Here is a 24,927-nt window from a genome sequence, read left to right as displayed (position 1 = left end):
TCGACGCGTTCATAGACGACCTCACATTCGAAATATTCAACCCCCCGACCCCCACGTGCTATCCGTACAACGCCGCGCGTCGTCCGAGCACAATAGATCTGGCACTGCTGAGGAACGTAACTCTGCGCTTACGCTCCATCGAGGCAATGTCAGAACTCGACTCAGACCACCGACCTGTAGTCATGCAGCTCGGTCGCCCACTCAACCGCGAACCAGATACGAGGACCATGGTGGATTGGAAGAAGCTGGGCACGTGCTTAGCTGACACCGCTCCACCAATCCTCCCTTGCGGCCCGGATTCAACTCCATCCCCCGAGGATACCGTCGAATCCATAAACATCTTCACTGATCACGTCTCGACGGCGATCATAAGATCCTCGAAACAAGTCGATGTGGAGGACTGCTTCCACCGCATCAGACTTTCCCCCGATCTTAGGGACCTCGTTAGAATCAGAAACGCGGCAATCCGGGCCTACGATCGATATCCCACGGATTCAAACCGGACTCGGATGCGTCGCTTACAGCGGGAGGTCAAATCCCGCTTAAGCGACGCCCGAAACGAAAACTGGGATAGTTATTTAGAAGAACTCGCGCCCACTCACCAAGCATACTGGCGACTAGCTAGGACCCTCAAGTCCGAAACTATCGTCACTATGCCGCCTCTCGTACGCCCCTCAGGCCAACCACCGGCTTACGATGACGATGACAAGGCAGAGTTGCTGGCCGATGCACTGCAAGAACAGTGCACCACCAGCACTCAACACGCGGACCCCGAACACACCGAGTTCGTCGACAGGGAGGTCGAGCGCAGAGCTTCCCTGCCGCCCTCGGACGCGCTACCCCCCATTACCACTTCCGAGGTTAAGGAGGCGATCGATAGCCTACAACCACGGAAAGCTCCCGGCTCCGACGGCATCCGCAACCGCGCGCTAAAACTGTTACCAGCCCAACTGATAACGATGTTGGCCACGATATTAAATGCTGCTATGACGAACTGCATCTTTCCCGCGGCGTGGAAAGAAGCGGACGTTATCGGCATACACAAGCCGGGCAAACCGAATAACGAAACCGCGAGTTACCGCCCCATCAGTCTCCTCCCGGCGATAGGCAAATTATACGAACGGCTCCTTCGTAAACGCCTCTGGGATTTCGTATCCGCGAATAAAATTCTTATAGACGAGCAGTTTGGATTCCGCGCCAGACACTCGTGCGTCCATCAAGTGCACCGCCTCACGGAGCACATCTTACTAGGGCTGAACAGGCGGAAACCCATTCCGACAGGAGCCCTCTTCTTCGATATAGCGAAGGCGTTCGACAAAGTCTGGCACAACGGTTTGATATTCAAACTGTATAACATGGGAGTGCCAGACAGACTCGTGCTCATCATACGAGACTACTTGTCGAACCGTTCGTTCCGATATCGAGTTGAGGGAACGCGTTCCCGGCCCCGTCGCGTCACAGCCGGAGTCCCGCAAGGCTCCGCCCTCTCCCCGTTACTATTCAGTTTGTATATCAACGATATACCCCGGTCTCCGGAGACCCATCTGGCGCTCTTCGCCGATGACACCGCCATCTACTACTCGTGTAGGAAGAAGGCGTTGCTTCATCGACGACTTCAGACCGCAGCTACCACCATGGGACAGTGGTTCCGGAAGTGGCGCATCGACATTAACCCCACGAAAAGCACAGCGGTGCTCTTCAAAAGGGGTCGCCCTCCGAACACCACGCTGAGCATCCCCCTCCCGACTAGGCGCGTCAATACCCCCGCCCCCGCCGTTCGCCCGATCACGATGTTCGACCAGCCCATACCGTGGGCCCCGAAGGTCAAATATTTAGGCGTCACCCTCGACAGTAGGATGACATTCCGCCCCCACATCAAGACGGTACGCGATCGTGCCGCCTTCATTCTAGGACGTCTCTACCCGATGATATGTAGGCGAAGTAAAATGTCCCTTAGAAATAAGGTGACACTCTACAAAACTTGCATACGCCCCGTCATGACCTATGCAAGTGTAGTGTTCGCTCACGCGGCCCGCATACACTTGAAATCATTCCAAATTATTCAATCCCGTTTTTGCAGGATAGCCGTCGGAGCCCCGTGGTTCGTCAGGAACGTCGACCTCCATGACGACCTGGACTTAGAGTCCATCAGTAAGTATCTGCAGTCGGCGTCCATGCGCCACTTCGATAAAGCGGCACGACACGAGAACCCTCTCATCGTGGCCGCCGGTAACTACATTCCCGATCCTGCGGACAGAATGGAAAGCAGTCGACGTCGCCCAAAACACGTCATCTCGGATCCGCCCGATCCACTAACGGTGCTTCTAGGTACTTCAAGCACCGGTCACCGTTCTCGTCGAACCCGTCGCTTGCGACGAAGGGCTCGACGAGTAAATTAACGCTCAGACACAGCCCACTGAGTTTCTCGCCGGATCTTCTCAGTGGGTCGCGTTTCCGATCCGGTGGTTGATTCTGCGAAGCACGACTCTTGCTAGGGTTCGTGTTAGCAACATCGTCAGGTTTGAGCCCCGTGAGCTCACCTACTAAAGTTAGGGTTACGCTGACATAGCCTCTCAAGGCTCTCAGCTTAGGTAGGAAGAAAAAAAAAAAAAACGTTTGCCAACGACAAGAGACAATTTCTAAATTATTCTAAGCCAACAAACGTGATTGGTGTACTCAATATTTCTCTTAGATCGATCACCCTATTCGCCCCTATGAGGTCTGATTATGGTGTTAATAATTGTGGCTTCTCCGACATATATATATAAATATAAATAAATAACTGGGAACACACGCACGGTCATCTGGCCCCAATTTAAGACTCTCTGTGTTATGTTTAAATATATTCATTTAAAGATAATAAGCACCCAGACAAAGAGCAAACAAACCTGTTCATCTCACAATGTTGGTCCAATGTGGGAATCGAACCCACGACCCTCGGCACAACATTCAGGGACGCTAATTACTGCATCACCGAGTCGGTCAATAGACAGAACGAAGTCGATTTCATTGGACTAACAGTTTTGTTAACATTTAAATTGGGAAGCACTGATTAATTTGCATTTAAAATGGGCATACAGAAACAAAGCCACGCATCAGCAGCCTTATTCGATATAGCCTTTAAAAAAAACAACTACAAAATAATACCCAAAAGTTTGTGGATAATCCTAAAGCTCGACTGTTTACCTTGACAAAAACTATGAAATTAAACAACTATACAAAGGTGATACAACGAAAGGGTCAGGTCCCTAAAGGAATTTGCTTATAATTCTGTCCGGTCGCCCATAAATTTGTTATGTTTTAATTATAATTAACATTTTAGTTAATCTCCACTAATTAAAGTCAGAAATAGGTAGGTTTGGAATAGGCATTTTGGATGTAAATGGTAAATAATTTTATTATTGGTCGTGTTTGTTGGATGTTGAACAGATTTTTTGCTTTTCTGTGGGTAGTTTGACCTTTTCCATGGAGTTCTCTTGGGCGTTTGATCGTAGTGGGTTCCCATTACCTTCTACGTTGGGTTGTTTTGGGAGTATTTAGTCCTCATGGCCTCCGGAGCCTACATGGTTGAGTAGGTTATTTCACCGCCGCCTACTGCTCGGCGTGGGCGTATTTTACGGCTGTCTTTTTCTGTGGTGGTGTTGGGTATACGTCGTTCACTAGCCAACCCTCCTCCTTTCGCAAACCGGGCTTGGGACCGTCTATGGCGGAGTTACCTGTCAGCGACGCACTCCACCAAGCTACAAAACGGGATCGATGGAGACAGCTGGTTGATGGAATCGAAGGGAGACACGATCCTCAGCAGTGAGGGACCGATCGAAGAGAGAAAGACGAGAGTGGGTACTTTAGAATTCAATTGGTTTTTATTATGTCATTAAACGAGTTATGGTTTTTTTTTGTTGCGTTAATTGAGTTCTTTATAAGCCACTTCAAGGGATTATGCTACATATTTTATCGTTGATGAAATTTTGAACGACTTTTGTAAATAATTTTGTTTTGCTACACATCTGTACTTCAGATGTACTTTCAGCATTTTAATTCGCAGTAGGGTGCATTGTGAACCCGCATTAGTAAATATCACCATCTTTTTTTTTAAGGGATTTTAAGACCTGGTAACTAAGAGCTTTAGGTAATGTCTTATTTTAATTTATATTCTTATTTTTAGGAAAAATTATATATAAAGTGAAATGAAATGAAGATGATTAATTTGAGACATTAATCAACTGGAATAAAATAAAATGAAATGATATGAGATGAAATATAATCTCAGTAAAATGGTGGTCTTTTACTGAGATTTTTTCAGTGAACTTTTTGAAGGATCCCGATTACGTCCAGCGGCTTTGTTTCATTATCCCACATTTGTGTACTTTCACAGATACTAAACAGTTAATAAACCACCGTTATTACACATTTAAACCTGAAGAAACACTAAATAGACACAATAAAACAAATAACACAACTTCACTCCTCGCGTTCGCCAAAAAGTCCAATATTACCATCCGGTAGATTTTCCTAGTAGTAATAGGTTTAATAATAGGTAGTAATACGTTTTGATGTCTATGGACTCCAGTATAAACTTAACACCAAGCCAAATTTAAGCTCGTAGATTCATTTATATATATTGAAATGGAATGGTTTCATTTTTCAAAAGAAAATTTTAATTTTATTTGTTTGACAGATATTTTGTATGGACAATTGACACCACATTCACTTTTCACTGAACTTCATACTTGACGAAAACATCTAAATGTATTATTGTATAGCAGCTGTCCACGCGGACGCATCGCTCACTCAAGTAGGAGAGAGACATATGTCGAACGCTGCCGAACGCGGAGGCCGATTGTGCCTCTTTATCGCTCGTTGCGTGCTCTCGCTTGCACTTCAAGCCTCAAATGGAACGCCTCAGAGCGAGGTAACGTCGCATGAGTCATGTTTTTTCGTGCATGCAGCCGGCTCCATCGAATTATGAGACGTTGTCACGTCAAAAAGCTTATAAAGGAATTAATCAATTCAAACGTTGTTTTTGATCCGCATTCGTTTTAAAATGCAACATAGAATATAATACACGTAAGCAAAATAAAAATGAAAACAAATCAACTTCGTCCTCGCTCAGAGATGAACTTAAATACGTATTTTTTTTTTTACGTTCCAGTAAATTATATTTCACATTCCTTGTATACGAGTTTTATGATTTACCTGAGCGTACAATTTTATAACTGTACCTTCAAACGTATAAGAAAATTAAATTTTCATATCGCTAACGTTCTCGGGGAAGGAGTTTTTTTTTTCGCTCAGAAGGATTTCGAAGGTTCTTTTTGAATTTCGATTTCATTTATTAGATTAATTCTTGTTTTTGTTATAACGGCGACGTCCTCAGATGAATTCGTCTCGAAATGAGATTCTTAATATTTCGTTTACGTTCTGCGCTTATTAAGTGAGGTAGATTATCTCTTCGTATTTTGTTTTCGAATTAATTAATGAATAATACATTTTTTTTTTGTTTTCCTACCTAAGCTGGTAGCCTAGAGTGGCTATTCCAGCGTAACCGTGACTAGTAGGTGAGCTCACGGGGCTCAAACCTGACGACGATGCTAACACGAACCCTAGCAAGAGTCGTGCTTCGCAGAATCTACCACCGGATCGGAATCGCGACCCACTGAGAAGATCCGGCGAGAAACTCAGTGGGCTGTGTCTGAGAGTTAATTTACTCGTCGAGCCCTTTGTCGCACGCGACGGGTTCGACGAGAGAGAGAAGAGAAGAAGGGTCGTCGTACCCCCTTTCGGGGGCACGGAACGGGCCTCGGGGCAAACCCCACTACCCGGGCTGAAACTCCCTGCCATCATAGGGCAGGGGTGAAATGATGCAGGGAGGACTTGGGGGTAGGTACGCTGTTCGCTGCGTGTTCGGCGGCAATTTACATCTATATATACTTATATATAATACGATGGGCAGTCTGGCGACGGCTCGATGCCCGCGGCGGTGACACCCCAGCGCCGGCTGCTGTCCTCTGCTTCCTAAGTTTTTTTTTTTTTTTTTTTCTTACTTACTAACTGCACGCTAACTAAAACTAAACTACACTACTATTTACATAAGCTAGGACAACAGTCAGCAACCGTGGGGCCCGCCACCGGCCCCATGCCGCGGCCCCACCTCAACAAACCAGAGGAGGAGCCGCGGCACTAGTTTGGCGCTCACCCGTTCTGGCCTCCCCAAAAGGGGAAGACCGTCGCGGGGAGGGACCGATATAATCACTCCCCATAAGGGGGAGTGGTCCACCCAACGGGGGTGGGAAATGGGTCCCCATAAGGGGGCACCCCAACGATGTGGGGGGAAATGACGAGTGTGGACAGCCCAGTCCCATGGGGGCACTCATTATGAGCACTCCCATATCACTCCGATTAAGCCGACTATCTTACCATAGCCGGGGGTTCCAGTAGCTCCCTTGGTAGCGCCAGACCATCAGGTGGTCTAGCGTGCAAGGGAGCTAAGTTGTGGAGATGCTCGTGGGGTCCACCGTCAGCCCGCTCGTAAAGATTACGAGCTAGCCTCCGGATGAACTCCTCGAGCGACTCCACATCCAGATCCCGGGCGATTACGGCATTACTGACGTAACGCCCTGCTCCGACTATCGTGCGAAGAGCCAGATTCTGCTGGGCCTGTAACTTCACCCGCGTGACCTGCGGGATGAGGTGATACCAGGCCGCAGCTGCGTACGTGATACGGGAACGGACATACGTCTTATAAATGCCGAGCTTAGTCCTGACCGGCAACCTGGAGGCCAACACCGGCCGGAGGAGGAATCTCGCGTAGCGAGCGGCTGCCAACGCCTTATTGGCGTGGGCGGTCATCCTCAAACTCCGGTCGATATCGACCCCCAAGTACCGGACGCTGGATCTAAACTCGACATTAGCGCCACGGAGACTGAGCTGTCCCGGGACGACTCTTGTGCGGACCGGACCGAAGAGAATAGCCGCGGTCTTCCCCACGTTGACCGCGACCCTCCATCGGTCCAGCCACTGGGGCAGTAAGTCCAATAACCTCTGCATCCTCGAAATGGCCGCAGAGGGGAAGTTGGATGACGCGAAGTAGGCGCTGTCGTCGGCAAACAGCGCCAACTTCACGTCGGCTTCCCACGCTTCGAGGTTGCCCTCGAGCGTGGGAATGTCGTTGGTGTAGAGAGCGTAGAGGAATGGTGCCAGGACGCTCCCCTGCGGAACTCCGGCCGTGACTGGGCGCACCGACGACTTCGCGCCCTCGACCGCGACAAGGAAGGATCTTCCCTCCAGGTACGACCCCAGCAGTCGCACGTAGGCGTGCTGGAGGTCCGTGTTCTGCAACAGCTTGTGGATCAGTCCCGCATGCCAGACACGGTCGAAGGCCTTCTCGATATCGAGAAAGACTGCGGCCGTGTACTGGCGCGCGTTGGACCGATCCGCCAAGTGATGCATGACGCGGACCAATTGCAGCGTTGTCGAGTGACCGCTACGAAACCCGAATTGCTCGGGTCTGAGAAGGATGTGCGGCGACACCCTTCTCAGCAGCAGCCGCTCGAACAACTTGCCCACGTGTGACAGCAGCGTGATCGGACGGTAACTGGAGGGATTTCTCCTGTCCTTGCCGGGTTTGGGCAAGGCGATAACCTTGCCCAATTTCCAAATTCCCGGGAAGTGTCCTGTGGACAGAATGGAGTTGAACAGCCGTGTCATATATGACACGACCGTTTCAGGGAAGTGGAAAAAAGCGAGGGAGGGAATACCGTCCTCGCCCGGCGCCTTGCGCCTCTTCATCCGCTTGATGATGAGGCGCAATTCGCTGGGAGTGATGAGATCACCATCTCCCAACGGTGGCACCGGGGAGGAGAGTAGGCTTGCTACGCTCTCTTCCACCGATTGGTGGAATGCGGCCTCTGAGGGTGCAGATTCATTAGGAGCGAACTGCCGCTCCAGCATTTCGGCCAGGATATCGGCGCGGGCCTGAGCCGAGAAGCATCGGTTGCCCCTCTCGTCCACGAGTGGACAAGTCGGGGCAGGCCGATTTGAGAGCTGGCGACAAAGCCGGTGGAGGGATACTGAGGAGGGGTCCTCGCGGGCCTCCTCGATCCTCTCCTGCCAGGCATAGCCCCGAAAGGTGCTAATCTTTGTCGCCAGTTCCGCTTCCAGCTCATTAAGCTCGCGCTTTATCCTGGGACAACGAGTTGTCGCCCAGAGCCTCCTCAAGCCCCTCTTCCGGCGAATAATCGCCTTCAGATGGGCCGGGAGTATACCTCTGGGCCCGCCGCTGGGCACAAGAGTCGTCGCCTGGTCGATCGCTCCCCTGATGGAGTCAACAAGGCGGGTTGCCGCATCGTCGACCCCATCAGGGGTGTTGGGGTCCTGAATCACGGGAAGGTCGACTAGTCGTCTCTTAAAGAGCTCCCAGTCGACCTTCGGTCGTAGGGGCGAGGTCGCAACCCGGGTGAGCCCCATTCCCAGTGTCACCAGGATAGGGAGATGTGGGGTACCCAGGTCGTACAGTGCCTCGATCGTTACGGGGCACCGTAGCCCCTTGTGCACACACACATCCAGCACATCAGGCTGGTATCGCGCGGCGGTCGGGATGTGTGTGGGTTCGTCGGGGCCGACCACAGAGTAGTCGCCCCTATCGGCATCTTCTAACAGCCGCCTGCCCACTGCTGAGTTAAGTCGGGAGCCCCACGCGACGTGCTTCGCGTTGAGGTCCCCGACCAGCAGAGCTGGGCGGCTGTCGTGATTCAGGGCCCGTCTTATGTCCTCAGGGTGAAATTCAGGCCCCGGGGGTCTATACACGGCATAAATCCGCATATCTCCCCCCGAGGTGTGTACCCTCACACCGACTGACCTTGTCGATGTGAAGAAAAGAAAATCCAACTGATCATGCACCACGTCCCGCCTGACGAGGGCCGCAGTGCCCCTGAACGGCCGCCCGGCAGGGGTAAGCTCGTCACGTCGGTACATGAAGTAGTTTGGAATCCTGAACGCATCCTGGGGACGTAGCTTGGTCTCGCCCAGGAGCACAACCTCTGGGTTATACTCCCGGGCGAGAACAAGCAGGTCGTTCTTTCGGGACTTTATCCCGTCGGGGTTCCAATAAATGATCCGCAGCTCCTGGCTAGCCATTGAACTGCGCAATCATTCGGTAGAACCCCGACAGGAGCGCCCCGAAGGGACTGGCTCCCGAGGCGATCTCACGGATTACTCCGGAGATCACCTCGGACAATTTCTCCCACAGTGCGAGCAGCCATGCAGCAAAGCCGGCAGGCTGGGAGGCCTGTCGACCGCTGCGGCGCTCGCGCTGAGGGCGGGGGGGAGGGGGGGCTGGTTGTTCAAGTCTTGCTTGCCTTCGGCCGGATGGGCTGTAGGCAGTGGTTGGCTTGATGTCAGTTGTTGGGCAGTAAGGGGGGCCTCGGAGACCTCCATGGTTTCTATGTTGGTTTGTTGGGGTTCTGGCACTGTGGGCTCAGATGTACCCCTTAGTCTCTCTCTTTCTTCCCTTTTTCTTGTTTTCCTTTTGGCCTTTTTCCTCTTGTTCTTCTCCCTTTTAGTGGACGTAGGGCCGCTAGTCGGGAGTGGTTTAGGCACTGTTATACCAGCAGAGATACGATCACGGGGAGCAGGAGTGGGTTTGGGTTTATTTATCTGCCGTGGTGGGTTGGCCTGTGCCATCAGCGTAGGCGCCGATGGCAGTGCCTCCACCACCACAGCAGACGGAGCGGAGTGGGATGGGGGAGGGGGCTGGGAAGTTTTCCCTTTCCCCTTCCCCTTCCCCTTTGCTACAGGTATTGAAGCCGGAAGAGCTGCACTCCCGGCTCGAGGCGCCTGTGGTGCAGGAGGGGGGACGGTTGCTCCCATCATCCTGGCCCGTTTGCGGAAGACCGCACACCGTCTGTCGACGGCGGCGTGGTCCTTCCCGCAGTTGGCACAGGAGAACGGGCCGTCCCTCGGCCTCGGGCAGTCCGCTACGATGTGCTCCCCGGCACACCTTACGCAGCGGACCGCGCGATGACAGTCGTAGGAGGCGTGTCCGAAGGCCTGGCAGCGATGACACTGCGCAGGCCCTCGGATTGGACGCCATCCTTCGACCGTCACCCCCGGCAGGTACAGCAGTTCGTTGACTGCGTACAAGCGGCCGAGGTCGTCCTTCGAGAGGTGGTCCAGGGCTACGTGAAAAACGCAGCCCGGACGCCCTCTCCGGGACCTAATGCACCTGGCGTATCGAGCCGGGAATCCCAGCTCCTTCAGGGCATTGACTATTTCTGCCTCGTCGGTGTCGGCAGGGAGGCCCCGGACTGCCACCTTCGAAGGCATCTCCTCCGCCAGGGCGTAACAGTACCATTTAATGGTACCGTCCCTGGCAGAGGCCTCCGACAGGTAGGCCTGGACCGCCCTATACTCCTCAGCCGACGTCGGCAGAAATCTAAAACCGGCGCCGAAGGGTCGCGCCGAGGGGGCGCGGCCTAGGCGCTCCCTAATGGCCGCCATGTGGCGGGACCAATTTGGAAGGGCCTCCACCATAATTGGCGGGTGTCGGCGCAGTTCCTCCTGGGCGCGACCCTTCGGCCTCGGGGGAGGGACTCGTGAGGATTGGGAAGTCCTCTGGGCGGTAGGGATACCTGGCCTAGCTGCCATGGCAGCATAGGAGGTGGAGGGAGTGGGGTTGGGCTTAGTGGCTTGTTGAGGTCTGGTAGACTCGAGGTCCACGTACCTGGTCGAATCCAGGTTGCCCGCCGTGCCGCTTAGGGCGGGGGCACCTCGGGTTGAGTCTACCGGGATTGGAGATAGCGTTGGGGAAGGAGAGCGAGGAGGGGATCTTACTTGCCTTGGGGCTGTCCCTGTCCTGGCGGGAGCCCTAGGCTTCGGAATTGGTTGAGCTGGGATTGGACTCCCAGAGGGGGACGAAGACCTAGACGAGGAAGGAGTGACCGATTCGGTTGAGGAGTGTGCAGAGGATGTGGTCGCACTTTCCTCTCCCTCCGATCTAGATGAGGGGCCTATTCTAGGACGCTTGTCCTTTTCGCTCGATGAGCCTCGGTCAGACTCGGACCTGGCCTTCTTCCGCGGCCGAGAGGGCCCAGAGGGATCGGTCAACGGGGGAAGGACATCTTCCTCCGGTTCGATCCTCGGAGTCCTCTGGGCCGCGACCGAAGGCCCGGGCCGGTTGTCCGTCCCGAGTCCCATCGAGACTGTACGGGTTGCTGGTGCTGGTCTGAATCTTAGACTCGACATAACTTGGCGTCCCTTACGGGACGGGCCGGGGGTGCTGATAATGGGGGGTGATGTCCCCCCAGACATGTTTTAGCCGATTATTTTAACGGGTCCCCACGACTGTCGGTACATCCGTAATAGTTACTATATAACTATATACTTCCGCTAACCGACCGATGTATTTGTTGGCTTTAACTAACAATAGGTGCTTATAATGAACTGAACGAGAACGGTGACCGGTGCTTGAAGTACCTAGAAGCACCGTTAGTGGATCGGGAGGATCCGAGATAACGTGTTTTGGGCGACGTCGACTGCTTTCCATTCTGTCCGCAGGATCGGGAATGGAATAATACAGAGAAATGGTTGTTTCACTAGTAGCGCTTGCCTTTTTTTAGTTGTACAAAATTTAAAATCGAGTCAGTAGAATTAACAATATTAGTGATACATTCATCGAAATTCAACTATAATTAACAGATAGCTCAAGATTGATTATTATCAATAACATATTGTCTTTTGTTTTAGTTAATAGTGTTATCTAAAACAACTAACGAAATATTTAATATTTTTTATTGTACACGTTAAAGCTTGGTAATATTATATCTTCTTCTTCTTTGTCTTGAGGAGTAGCCGTGGTCATTACTTCAGGTGTTGGTGGCAAGTTTCTGGCTCTCTGATATATATTGCATAAAAATTGGTGGTAGAGTGTATTGGATATTCGTGCAATAAATGAAATAATTAAGGGGTAAAAAATTTGAAAATCTCTTGACAAATAGTTTCGCCTTGCTAGAAAATATTTATAAGAACTGTTTTTTATATCGCCTTGTAAGGCGAATGCGCCGATACTTATTATTTGGACATTGAAGTGCAATGTTTTCGAGAATATTCATTTTATATTATGACTCGATAGTGAAACGGAATCAATGGAATCAAGAATCAGTGAAATAATATATATATATATATATGTCGTGGATAACGACTTTTAGTTGTCGTGGATAACGACTTTTAGTAATATTAAGACGGTGGTTTTGATTATTATTTTAAATGATAAAATGTTGTTTTGATAAATATCACAAAATGAAGGGTAGACTCCGTAACGCCACAGTATAAAATGGCGGTACGTGGACAGAGTCGTGGCATTCCGTGTCAGACAGTAATTCCGTCCGTCTCAGTCAGTGAGTCTCTGTCAGTCAGTCAGTCGGTCAGTCGGTCTGTCGGTATATTCAACGAAACTGTCGGTTTACCCTGTCATTGTGAAAGTTGTGTGTGTTGAGTTTCAATAATTATTATTGAAAAGTTTTATTGACTAAACTGAGTTCAATCGAATACGAGCGATGACGGAACCTACCGCTCAGCCATCCCTTACGTGTGCCGACATATATATATATATAATTTCACTGATTATATATGATGTCATAATATATATATAATGACATTTACAAATTCAATTCGTTTTCAAGATCCATTTTCATTTCTCGGTGGCAAAAACGGTAGGCAGCGGCTTTTAACGGTAGGCAGCGGCTTGGCTCTGCCCCTGGCATTGCTGAAATCCATGGGCGACGGTAACCACTCACCATCAGGTGGGCCGTATGCTCGTCTGCCTACAAGGGCAATAAAAAAAAAAGCAATTATTAACTTACTAATTCTGCCATGAAACAGTAATGCGTTTCTGTTTGAAGGGTGGGGCAACCGTTGTACTGCTAAAATTGAGATTTTAGAACTCATGTCGCACGATGGGTCACGTATGCACAACAAATGTGAGTTAAAAGACTGTAATATTTTTTATTACTGTGGCCAGTAGCTTTCACAGAACACAAGATATTTTACAGATTCATGAATCTCGGTTACGACATTTTCAAGATAACCTTGCATATATACATTTTCCGAACAACAACATTCTGCCCACAGATCACTGAGTTTCTCGCTGGATTTTCTTAGTGGGTTGCGTTTTCGAACCGCTGGTAGATTCTGTGAAGCACTGCTCTTGCTAGGGTTAGTGTTAGCAACGCCTACTGCTTGAGTCCCGAGAGCTCACCTACACGTTAGGGTTACGCTGACGTAGCCTCTCAAGGCTATCTTTCAGCTTAGGTAAGAAAAAAAACATTTTAACCGTCGGTCTACTGAGCAACATCACCCGCTCGGTGGAAGATCTTCCCCTCGTCGATATCCCCACAATTACGAAATGCTTCATTTTTTATCAAAAAAAAACCAGTACTTTGTTTAATTAGCTATTTACTTTCTACAGCCTAGTTTACTGAAAATCAGCTTTGCTGGAAATAAATCAATCAGCCTTTTGCAATTAACATTTAAATTGTTTCATTCGTACTTTTTTTTTATTTCTAGGTGTAATCAAGATTAAGGAAATCAAAAAAACAAGATGAGTATACCAATGATACCAATGTATATGAGGTAGAAAACTTTACTAAAAATATAGGCTCGGCTTAGTAAATATGACGCGCGGCGGTTTTTTTTATTGCTTAGATGGGTGGACGAGCTCACAGCCCACCCAGTGTTAAGTGGTTACTGGAGCCCATAGACATTTACAACGTAAATGCGCCACCCACCTTGAGATATAAGTTCTAAGATCTCAATTATAGTTACTAGTCTCAAGTATAGGCGTCGCTACTAACATGAAATAGCTTGTTTCGATAAAATTTTCTGCTTTACAATTAAATTACACCCATGTTATTTAGTCTCAAAACGACTGACGCTGACTTTTCATAAACTTTGTCGGCCAACAAACCCAACTTTGTTCACCAATAATCCAATGTGACCAACAACGTGACCTATCCAAGCAAAGATCATCGGTTTAATCCCCTAAATAATACCGGACCGCAATAAATAGACAAACAGCGAAAGGCCAACCAATTTATAACATCAAATTGGGAGGAAAAATGGAGGGTAGGAGAAGCCTCGTTAGGGCCTTGTTCGCGCCTTGAGACAGATATCCAGTATAAATTACCATTTATTAAGGCTACACTTCGTTACTTGGACGTAATTCGCTTATTAATAGAAATTTTATACGGCGTATTAAAGGTTTGTTATTTATTTTTTTACGAGCTGTACTTTGATTCGGATTTAAAGATTAACAGAGTTTTCTTAAGGGTTTTGATCCTTGTTTAGAGCTTTTTGGATTCCCACGGTATTTACATTGCTGGTATTGTCAGCTCTATGAGTAGGTCACCTTCTTGTCTATCTTTGCCGCGAACCAGTCACGCGTTCTATTATGAGGAGTACTACTTGGTACAGCAGTAAGTAATACTATGGAATTGAGACTTCAGCCCTCTGTCAAAAGTGGGGGCGTTCATTTGTGAAGTATGTTAGCTCCAGACGCCGCTTAACACCAAGCCGTGACTCAATTGTTTTTTTTTTGTTGCTTAGATGTGTGGACGAGCTCACAGCCCACCTGCTATTACGTGGTTACTGGAGTCCATAGACATCTACAATATGAATGCGCCACCCGCCTTGAGATATAAGTTCTAAGGTCTCAAGTATAGTTACAACGGTTGCCCCACCCTTCAAACCGAAATGCATTACTGCTCCACGGCGGAAATAGTCAGGGTGGTAGTACCTACCCGTGCGGACTCACAAGAGGTCCTACCACCAGTTCCCTATTTAAGCCAATCTTTTTTAAGGACTTTATTAAGTAAAATATTTTGATTGTTTTGAAGTGAATACGTGACCTGAGCATGTAAGCCATTTAATCTTTGGACAGGTACGAATTTTGATCTTAACAGATTCAAGAGTTACTTCCAAGATGCAGAACCGATAGTACGTACATACATACAAATATAATAATAAAAAAATAACTAGTAATAGTGTAAGAGCGCCGAATTAATTACTGGTGGTAGGATCTCCTGTGAGTCCGCACGGGTCGGTACCACCACCCCGCCGTTTCAGCCGTGAAGCAGTAATGCGTTTCGGTTTGAAGGGTGGGGCAGCCGTTATAACTATACTGAGACCTTAGAACTTATATCCAAAGGTGGGTGGCGCATTTACGTTGTACATGTCTATGGGCTCCAGTAACCACTTAACACCAGGTGGTCTGTGAGCTCGTCCACACATCTAAGCAATAAAAAAAAAGAATCCACATTCCAAGTGTTTCGGTCTACGATAATTGCTATTTATTATAGTAAACTAGTGAATTTGTTCTTTTTTATTTTTTATTTTTTTGCCCTTGTAGGCAGACGTGCATACGGCCCACCTGTTGGTGAGTTGTTACCGTCGCCCATGGACTTCAGCAATGCCAGGGGCAGAGCCAAGCCGCTACCTACCGTTTAATACTCTCCACAAGCCTCGTTTGAAGAAGGACATGTCATAGCGCTCGGGAATCACCGTGGAGGGGAGCTCATTCCATAGCCGGATGGTACGTGGCAAAAAAGACCTCTGGAAACGCACTGTGGATGACCGCAGTGACTCCAGGTAGTATGGATGAACTCTACTCCGGTGGCGGGCGGTGCGATGGTAAAAACGAGATGCCGGTATCATCTCGAACAATTCCCCAGAGCACTTACTTATGACTCAAAGTAAATACATTTTCCACGTTGTAACACTCCTGACCTTTCATAACCCCTTTAAAACGGGTAGCCCGTGAACTCGAAAAAAATCAACGTTAGAAACCTAATTTTTAATGATAACAAATCGTAAATTTTGTATCGTGACTAATATAAATAATTTACTATGTATTTAAATATACCTTATCCCAGTTCACCCATTAAATATTTAATATAAATTAACTGTGTGATTACTAATAAGCACGCTAACTGTACAATATAGTAGTGATTTAATTAGGCTATAGGACTTTTTCATGACTATTTAAAATAATAGTGTATTTAAAATATTCTGCAGCAGTTTTAGTATACTTTCTTTTTTCTCGAACACAAAAGTGTTTGTACTGGTAGTGGGACTTCTTGTGAGCCCGCGCGGGTAGGTACCACCGCCCTGCCTACTTCTGCCGTGAAGCAGTAATGCGTTTCGGTTTGAAGGGTGGGGCAGCGGCTGTAACTATACTTGAGACCTTAAAACTCACGTCTCTCAAGGTGGGTGGCGGCATTTACGTTGTAGATGGCTATGGGCTCCGGTCACCACTTAACATCAGGTAGGCCGTGAGCTCGTCCATCTATCTAAGCAATAAAAAAAATCAAATAATTCTCAGTACTAATTACATATTTATACATTTAATGACGTCGTTGAATGTGGCAGGGGTTTGAAGCATGATCGCTATGAACCAATACACCGGACGTCTTAACCATTAGGTTTTTTAAATTTATTTATTTATTGCTTAGATAGGTAGACGAGCTCATAGCCCACCTGGTTTAAAGTGGTTACTGGAGCCCATAGACATCTACGACGTAAATGCGCCACCTTGAGATATAAGTTCTAAGGTCTCAAGTACAGTTACAACGGCTGCCCCATTCTTCAAACCGAAACGCATTACTGCTTCACGTCAGAAATAGGCAAGGTGGTGGTACCTACCCGCTTGTACTCACAGGAGGCCCTACCACCAGTAAAAACAGCCATCCAGTAAAAATTAGGTGACAGCTTTAATACACTTAAGAAAACATCGTAATACCTTTAGTACCACTCACTCTACTTATTAAAAAAAAAGCACGCAAAAGGAAATGACCACCGACTCAATCAACTACGTGACAGAAAGTCGGGTCGCGTGAAAAAAAAAACCCAAACCACGTCCTGCGACGCGAAAAATACGTTAAATCATAATTTTATTTTTTCGGAAAGTTTTTTTTTCCAAGAAATTTTCCGTTACATTCAAGAAACACGACACAATCCTAAGTAAAGTTGCACGTTGATTATCCTTTTGAAAGTCTCGTTCTTTTCAAGAACCGGGTCCGTAGATACCTCACTAGGATGTACTGTGAATTTCCGTTTGGCGTCGCATATTTAAATCTTCTGGAAACGTGTTACGAGCTTCTTCGGACGGTTTGAAGGGTGGGGCAGCCGTTGTAACTATACTGAGACCTTAGAACTTATATCTTAAGGTGTGTGGCGCATTTACGTAGTAGATGTCTATGGGCTCCAGTAAGCATTTAACACCAGGTGGGCTGTGAGCTCGTCCACACATCTAAGCAATAAAAAAAAAACATCACGCAGTCTCCCAGACATGAATTAGAGAAGCTCACAATTTTGGGTCGCATAGAGGGCAAGCGCGTCGTGGGCAGAACAACAGCCATATGCTCAGATCCCGTCAAGGAAGCACGTGGTAGTCTTGTACCATGCGGTAGATGGCACCCATGATCGAACACTGTGGAGGAAAGTCACATGTGGTCGCGATCTTCAGCAGTGAGGGAACGATATACTTATAGAAGAAGATTTAACCGAACGAAAAGCGGTTACTGGATTAAATGACATTGGCTGAATTCACGTTATAACATCAGTTAATATCTGTAATAACTTAACACCAAGTGGGTGGTGAGTTAATGCATATTTCCATGCAATAGACAAATACTAAAAACAGTGAAGATCGACCACAACGATATGAGGTAAATGAAAGAGAGTGAGAGAGAGAGAGAGAATACACTTTATTGCACACCAAAACACAATTTACATTCAAAAAACAGTGAAAAAGCAGATACATTTGTATAATAGGCGGTTTTATCGCTAAAAGCGATCTCTTCCAGACAACCGTTTAATTTACAGAAATTCTGGAAAATATAAAAATATAGCAGGAATGTTGCAGTGTACTATACACAATACATTATTATAGAAAATATATACATACAATAAACAGATATATACCGTTTACATATAATATGAAATATATAACTAACTGATTTATATACCAATATATATATTTAAACACAATACATATTAACATACTTACATACACATAACAAATCAACAGTATGGAAATGATAAATGAAATGATCATTTGCTAAAACTGCTTGCTTCTAGAAAGCCTTGCTCTAAACTGTCAACAGTTTCAACTCAATCGGATAAGGGATGGTGATCCGTTAATTGCAATATTTCCACCCTAAAGCTATTCAAATAATTGTAGGACTCAAAAATAGTTTTTTTTTTTTATTGCCCTTGTAGGCATACGAGCATACGGCCCACCTGATGGTGAGTTGTTACCGTCGCCCATGGACTTCAGCAATGCCAGGGGCAGAGCCAAGCCGCTGCCTACCGTTACGAAGTAGAAATTTCAGAAAGAATTTTCAGGTTACGAAGATGTGCAGTTACAAAAAACCTATTACTACATGTCCCTGTTTCTTTGATAAAATTTCACGTTAAGTTAGATTCCAGTCGGAAATGTATAGAGTACAATTTAGTGCAATGCTGAACTGGCACAGTGCACGGCCGCTGTTTGCGGTTTGTTTGGTGTGTTCCCATTTGTTATAACGAGACTTTTTTTATTATTTTTTTTTATTGCTTTGATGGGAGCTCGATCTTACGGCCCACCTGATGTTAAGTGGTTACCGGAGCCTATAGACATCTACAACGTAAATGCCGAGCTATAAGGTCTGAGTATAGTTACAACGGCTGCCCCACCCTTCAAACCGAAACGCATTACTGCTTCATAAAAGAGGCATATAACTAGTCTGGTCATAAGTATTGTCACACAGTAAAAACTTTTCTTTTAGAATGCTGGCCACAAAAAAGTTTATTGAATTCGAATTTCGAATTGTTCATGAAAATAAAAATGTATACTTTTAGAATTTTACTCATTTTTAAATATGGAGTGGACGCTTAAAGAAGACCGTGTTGCAGTTATTGCGTTGCATCGTTGCGGTTATGCGCCAATTCAAATTTTTAACATACTGAAAAATTTGAATATAACCAAATGATTCGTTTATCGTACCATCAAACGATACAATGAAGACTCTAGTGTAGATGACAGGTCAAGAAGTGGTCGCCCTCGGTCTGTTAGGACTCCAGCAGTGATAAAAGCTGTGAAGGCGCGAATTCAAAGAAATCCCAAACGTAAGCAGAAACTGTTGGCCCTTCAGATGGGGTTAAGCAGAACCACGGTGAAAAGGGTGTTAAATGAAGACTTAGGGCTTCGGGCATATCGAAGAAAAACAGGACATCGTTTGAATGCTCGTCTAATGGACCTGAGACTGAAGAGATGCCGCGCTTTGTTGAAGCGGTACGCGGGAAAAAAATATCGGGAAATTCTTTTTTCGGATGAAAAAATTTTTACCGTAGAAGAGAGCTACAACAAACAAAATGATAAGGTGTACGCACACAGCAGTGAAGAAGCGAGCAACCGTATTCCGCGTGTCCAACGAGGTCATTTTCCATCCTCGCTCATGGTATGGTTGGGAGTTTCTTATTGGGGCTTAACAGAGGTACATTTTTGTGAGAAAGGTGTAAAAACGATTGCAGTTGTGTATCAAAATACAGTCCTGACGAACCTTGTGGAACCTGTTTCTCATACCATGTTCAATAACAGGCACTGGGTATTCCAACAAGATTCGGCGCCAGCTCACAGAGCGAAGAGCACGCAAGACTGGCTGGCGGCGCGTGAAATCGACTTCATCCGGCACGAAGACTGGCCCTCCTCCAGTCCAGATTTGAATCCGTTAGATTACAAGATATGGCAACACTTGGAGGAAAAGGCGTGCTCAAAGCCTCATCCCAATTTGGAGTCACTCAAGACATCCTTGATTAAGGCAGCCGCCGATATTGACATGGACCTCGTTCGTGCTGCGATAGACGACTGGTCGCGCAGATTGAAGGCCTGTATTCAAAATCACGGAGGTCATTTTGAATAAACTTTAGTGTCATAAGAATCTATGTTTTGTTAAGTTCATTTTGGAATATGAATGGTTACATAATGAATAAACTTGTTTCAATTATTTTACATTAAACATGTGACAGAATTTATGACCTGACTAGGTATAACAAGCACCTATAACTATGGATACCGCTAATTAGAATTCTACCATTGATGATGCCTATTAGCTCTGGCCACAAGGTGGACCAAGAGCTCATATGCCTATTTACAACCAAAAGAACAACTTGATTTAACTCATCATAAACTTATTTTGTTTCTCCAACAAAGCCTAAACATTATACAGACATTGTTAATAGGGTAATAAACGGTTCTTAGCGTGCGTTCGCCAATTACAAGAAAACAAAGCATTCTCAGCAAACCATGTTAATATTAAATATTTGTTCGACTGCTTAAAGCTTTGGCGTCGTTAATTAAACATTGATCATTGTTACTTAAGATTAGCTCATAATATCTATTTATTAATTGATATCAAAATGCAATTATGTTCATTGTTAATCAATTTAGAAATTTTAATAAGCCTTCGGAATTTTGAAGGTTGAACTTTTTGAGGATCATAATAAAATTTGACGTAATGATAATGACATTGGAAACTGTCTCCAAAACAAGATCGTAGCACTAGCCTACGTAGCAGCGTAGCCTCATACGAGCGTAGCCTCGTAGCATTTCGCTACACGTTTGTGGACTAAGCGAAATTGTGAAATTTCGTGGTATTTTCATTGAAATGTTTTAATGTCGCACATTAAAACACAGGAAATTTAAAATGTGCATTAAATCATACAACATTTATAACTATGAAATTCATGTTTTTGACTCTCCTCCTCCTCGAATCGTGTTCCTCATGTCTGAGGGTCGTGACCACCATCACCCATGAGCTTCAATCTTAAGATGTTTTTCCACTTTCCCCTGTCCACGGCGTCATGCAGCGCGCTGTACACTGTACTGTCCAAAGCGGTGCGGACCTGATCGGACCAACGAGTCGGGCCGCGGCCTCTAGATCTGTTACCTTCAACTTTCCCTGTGATCATAAGTTTTTCCAGGTTATCGCCGTCTTTCCACGCAATGATTTTTTTTTTTTTTTCAATTCAATTCCTCTTGACTCAACTGTTATAAATATGAAAGCCTTGCATTAAGATTATGATGAATCCTGGGCTTATATTAGAAACTGACAATAAGATATATTAATATGCGGAATTTTTAATTAAAACATATAGAGTTTTTTTTAAATCTATTATGAAATAATTCTTTTTATTTCCTGTGTCTACACGCTACAATGTGATGAATGCATCAAGGCAAAGAAATAAATATGCACTATTTACTTCAATTTACGTTATATCAGGCCAATCCTATATTACAATGGGGGTGCTAAAGACGTCTACCCTTCAAACCACATATTTTAATCGTAAACAATAATTATTCATATTATATCTAATATATATCGGTAGCCTAAATGGAATGGCTTCCATGAAATCTCCTTTGATAAAGTTTTCACGAATTATAATGTACATTTGATTTGTGGTAAACACCAGCGCCCCTATCGGCTTGCTTTTTAAATATTTACGTATACAGGGACCTCTTTGTTCGGATACTCTGAATTACGAACGTTTCAATGCGGTATGCCTGTTTGTGATTTATCCGAACTACATTCTCGAATATAATTGTCAGATTTGCTAGTAATTTATCAGGTTTTTTAGTGTTGCTGAAAAATTTAACAATGAGCTTATAGTTCACCCCGTGTTAAGTGTTTAACGCGGAACCTTTGGAAATCGCAATTTGAACCTCGCATCTTGAAACACGAGGGTAGGACCTCTTGTGAGTCCGCACGGGTAGGTACCACCACCCGGCCTATTTCTGCCGTGAAGCAGTATTGCGTTTCGGTTTGGAGGGTGGGGCAGCCGTTGTAACTATACTGAGACCTTAGAACTTATATCTCAAGGTGGGTGGCGCATTTACGTTGTAGATGTCTATGGGCTCCAGTAACCACTTAACACCAGGTGGGCTGTGAGCTAGTCCACCTATTTAAGCAATAAAAAAAAAGATAAGCGTGTACTATAACTTTTCGAACCAGAACTAGGGACTGTTTAATAGGAAAAATAGGCATAGTGGCGGTACTTACCCGTGTGTGCATAGACGCCCTACCACCAGTATTTACGCAAATATAAATTTTGATGATTTGATTTTGATTACACGACTACATTCCTTTATCGCTTTTTTTTTTTTTTATAACAACTAAGAGGCAAACGAGCAAGACGGGTCACCTGATGGTAAGTGATTCACCGCCGCCCACGGTCACCAGCGTTTACGCCAGTGCGTTGCCTACCCTTCAGATAAGAATATGCTCTTTTCTTGAATAACCCAATGTCGCAGTTGTTGGGGAAGACCGCTGATGGCAACGAATTCCAGAGATTTACTGTGCGTGGCAGAAAACTGTTTTTAAAACGCATTGTACTGGAACGCCAACCATCCAGATGGTGCGGATGATAGTTCCGGCGAGACGATCGGTTGCGAAAATCAGCGGCTTCTATTAAATTGAAATTGAATCGTTGAAGTAATTCGTAAAGAAGTACGAATTAACTTCGTAAAGTACTTCGTGTGCGAACAAACTTCGCAATATACTTCGTAAAGAAGTAAGAATTAACACGAAGTACGTACTTTGATTGATTTTGTTCGCTTAAGAATAGCTAAGAATATTGCTGTTCTAGCCCGTAGTATTGAGGACAACCCAAACCCGTTTTCCCGGCAGTCCACAACGACATTGATCATCGACAACCTTGCGTCTTTACTGATTTGCGTCAAACAGACCCGGAATTTCAATTTAAAATATCATTTTGAATAATGCGACTCCTTATACTTCGAATAGTATATTAACAAGCAGGATTGTTGCTTTTTGGGCTCGGAAAATGAAAGAATTGTCCACTATTATCTCTCCATCCTAAACGTGTGACATTTTGTTTAAATTTTTAGTCTGGGGTAATGGGGGGTAAGGGGTAATGGGAACTTATTTTATCCAAAATAAGGAAGCGTTACTTTTTTTTCCTACCTATGCTGATAGGCTTGAGAGGCTGTTTTGGCTTCTCCTTGACGTATAGGTGAGCTCACGGGGCTCTGACCGGGAGGGTTGCTAATACTGGCCCTACAAGAGCAGTGCTTCACAGAATCTACCACTGGATCGGAAACGCGACCCACTGAGAAGATCCGCCGAAAAATTCAGTGGGCTGTGTCTATGGGTTAATTCGCTCGTCGAGCCCTTCGTCGCAAGCGACAGGATCGAAGAAGACGGTGACGGTGAATGGATTGTGCTATCAAGCAATGTTCAATGATTTCTTATAACCAGAATCGGAAGATGTTTGATGTGAACGATATTTATTTTAGACTAAACGGCCTTACGTATCGAATAAGTAAAGATACCACTGCTCTTATGAGTAAAACGTTTCCTGACCGTGTAATTTTCCGAAGAGGTGATCACAATTGGCAACTGAAATCTTGTGATTTTTTAGACTTACTTCTTCAAGGCTACATGAATTTGGGGTATATCAATGCTCCAAATCGAGTCAAGATCTCAAAAATGGAATTCGTGAAGCTATTGAGAACATTTAGTCGCAAATGGGAAATTTCCTGAAAAGAAGATGGTCTTGCAAGCGTAGACGTGGCGGCCGCTTCGCTGATATTGTTTTACATTATTAATGGTATATCCTCATCCTTACAATTAAATAAACATTCGATAATTTCTCATAAGCATACTGTTTTTTTTATGCCATCTGAACTCAATTAACGAATATGTAACTGGTTCAAATAAAAAATCGCCTGCAAACGTTAATATCATAGAAATTCAAAGTGACTTCACCAGCAACATTCCTTCATTGACTGGCTTGATATTAACGGAGCAACACAGAAAAGAAAAAAAAACATCATTCAAAATCCTCTCGATTTTAATAAAACGAACATAAAACATACAAATCGAGTTACGACCAAATAAAATTTATTGCGAAAGCTGCCGGGGCTCGAGTGCTTGGATATCATTTATAAAAATCTAAGCCGAGAGAAAAATCTTAGTAAGGGTTGGAGTTGCTTCATAAAAGAGCAAGTAGTAGGTTTTGCTTATCTTTAAGTGTTAGCGCAAAAGTTTTTGACTCAACTACAAGATGTCGCTCGAAACTCGGATACGTGACGTCATAAGTTAGTACGCGTGGCTAAGTCTGATCTTTCATTATACGTTCATCAGTTTTTAGTGGATTATTGGGGTATTTAGCATGCATTTTTTCCACATCCATTTTTGTGTTAAGGGGCAGTACCGTTATTGCCTTTGTTTTTTAACACAAAAACAGTATGAAGATCGTGGAAACTAGGATCATGTCGTAGTCTGTGTTATGCTTGGAATAACGGTCGCAGAGATTACTGCTGACAGACCATTTGATGATATATGAGTCGTCTATTATCAAAGCCGGCAATCTGACTTTTGAACAATATTGGTAAATCGGAAAAACGAGTTATTGACTTTGTATTCCATTGGCAGTCACAAAACTCTTCGGAACGACATCTTAGATAAATAACAGGTTAACTATTAACCTTTATTTAATGCAGGTTTTGAACCGTATTCTTTGAAGGAGACGATTATATTCAAATCAATCTGTATTGACATATCAGTAACATTTTTTGTCCAAATGCACAGATTGCCACCTTTGATAATAGACGACTCATATGTAAGAAGAAATATAAGTTCGCGAGTACTAAATATAAATTCAGAAGCTTAACTTTATCGCATGAGTCCAATACTCATTTTCAATGTTTCAGCATGAGTTCCAAATTGTTAGTGCACTGTACAAAATGAGCGTATAAATCTAGTTTTACTAGATAAAAATTTTTATTCAGCAATTATTTATAAAATAACAATTAAAAAATATCCAAAGAATAACAATTTGGTTAAATTGGTTTTGCTTGTGTGGTATAAGTTTACA

General features: G+C 45.2%; 1 protein-coding gene and 1 long non-coding RNA gene across 2 annotated transcripts in view; both read right to left on the bottom strand.

Moving 5' to 3' along the window:
* Nucleotides 1-24,672, bottom strand: part of LOC149499645 (uncharacterized) — a 280,521-nt gene extending 255,849 nt beyond the window's left edge. Inside the window, exon 1 of the long non-coding RNA XR_016325645.1 lies at nucleotides 24,640-24,672. This is a non-coding gene — a long non-coding RNA (uncharacterized LOC149499645). The remainder of the gene's footprint in view (nucleotides 1-24,639) is intronic.
* Nucleotides 3,592-11,307, bottom strand: LOC149499646 (uncharacterized). Its single transcript, XM_089739734.1, has 2 exons — nucleotides 9,357-11,307; nucleotides 3,592-3,716 (listed from the first exon to the last, which is right to left on the bottom strand). Exons 1-2 carry the CDS (start codon nucleotides 11,305-11,307, stop codon nucleotides 3,592-3,594), a joined length of 2,076 nt encoding a protein of 691 aa, XP_089595860.1.
* Nucleotides 24,673-24,927: the final 255 nt, after the last annotated feature.

This window comes from Bombyx mandarina, chromosome A1 (genome assembly GCF_030267445.1).
Source record: "Bombyx mandarina strain Sakado chromosome A1, ASM3026744v2".
Lineage (NCBI taxonomy): Eukaryota > Metazoa > Arthropoda > Insecta > Lepidoptera > Bombycidae > Bombyx > Bombyx mandarina.
The sequence above is the reverse complement of the archived record's forward strand: the minus strand, read 5'-3'. Positions and strand labels throughout refer to the sequence as shown.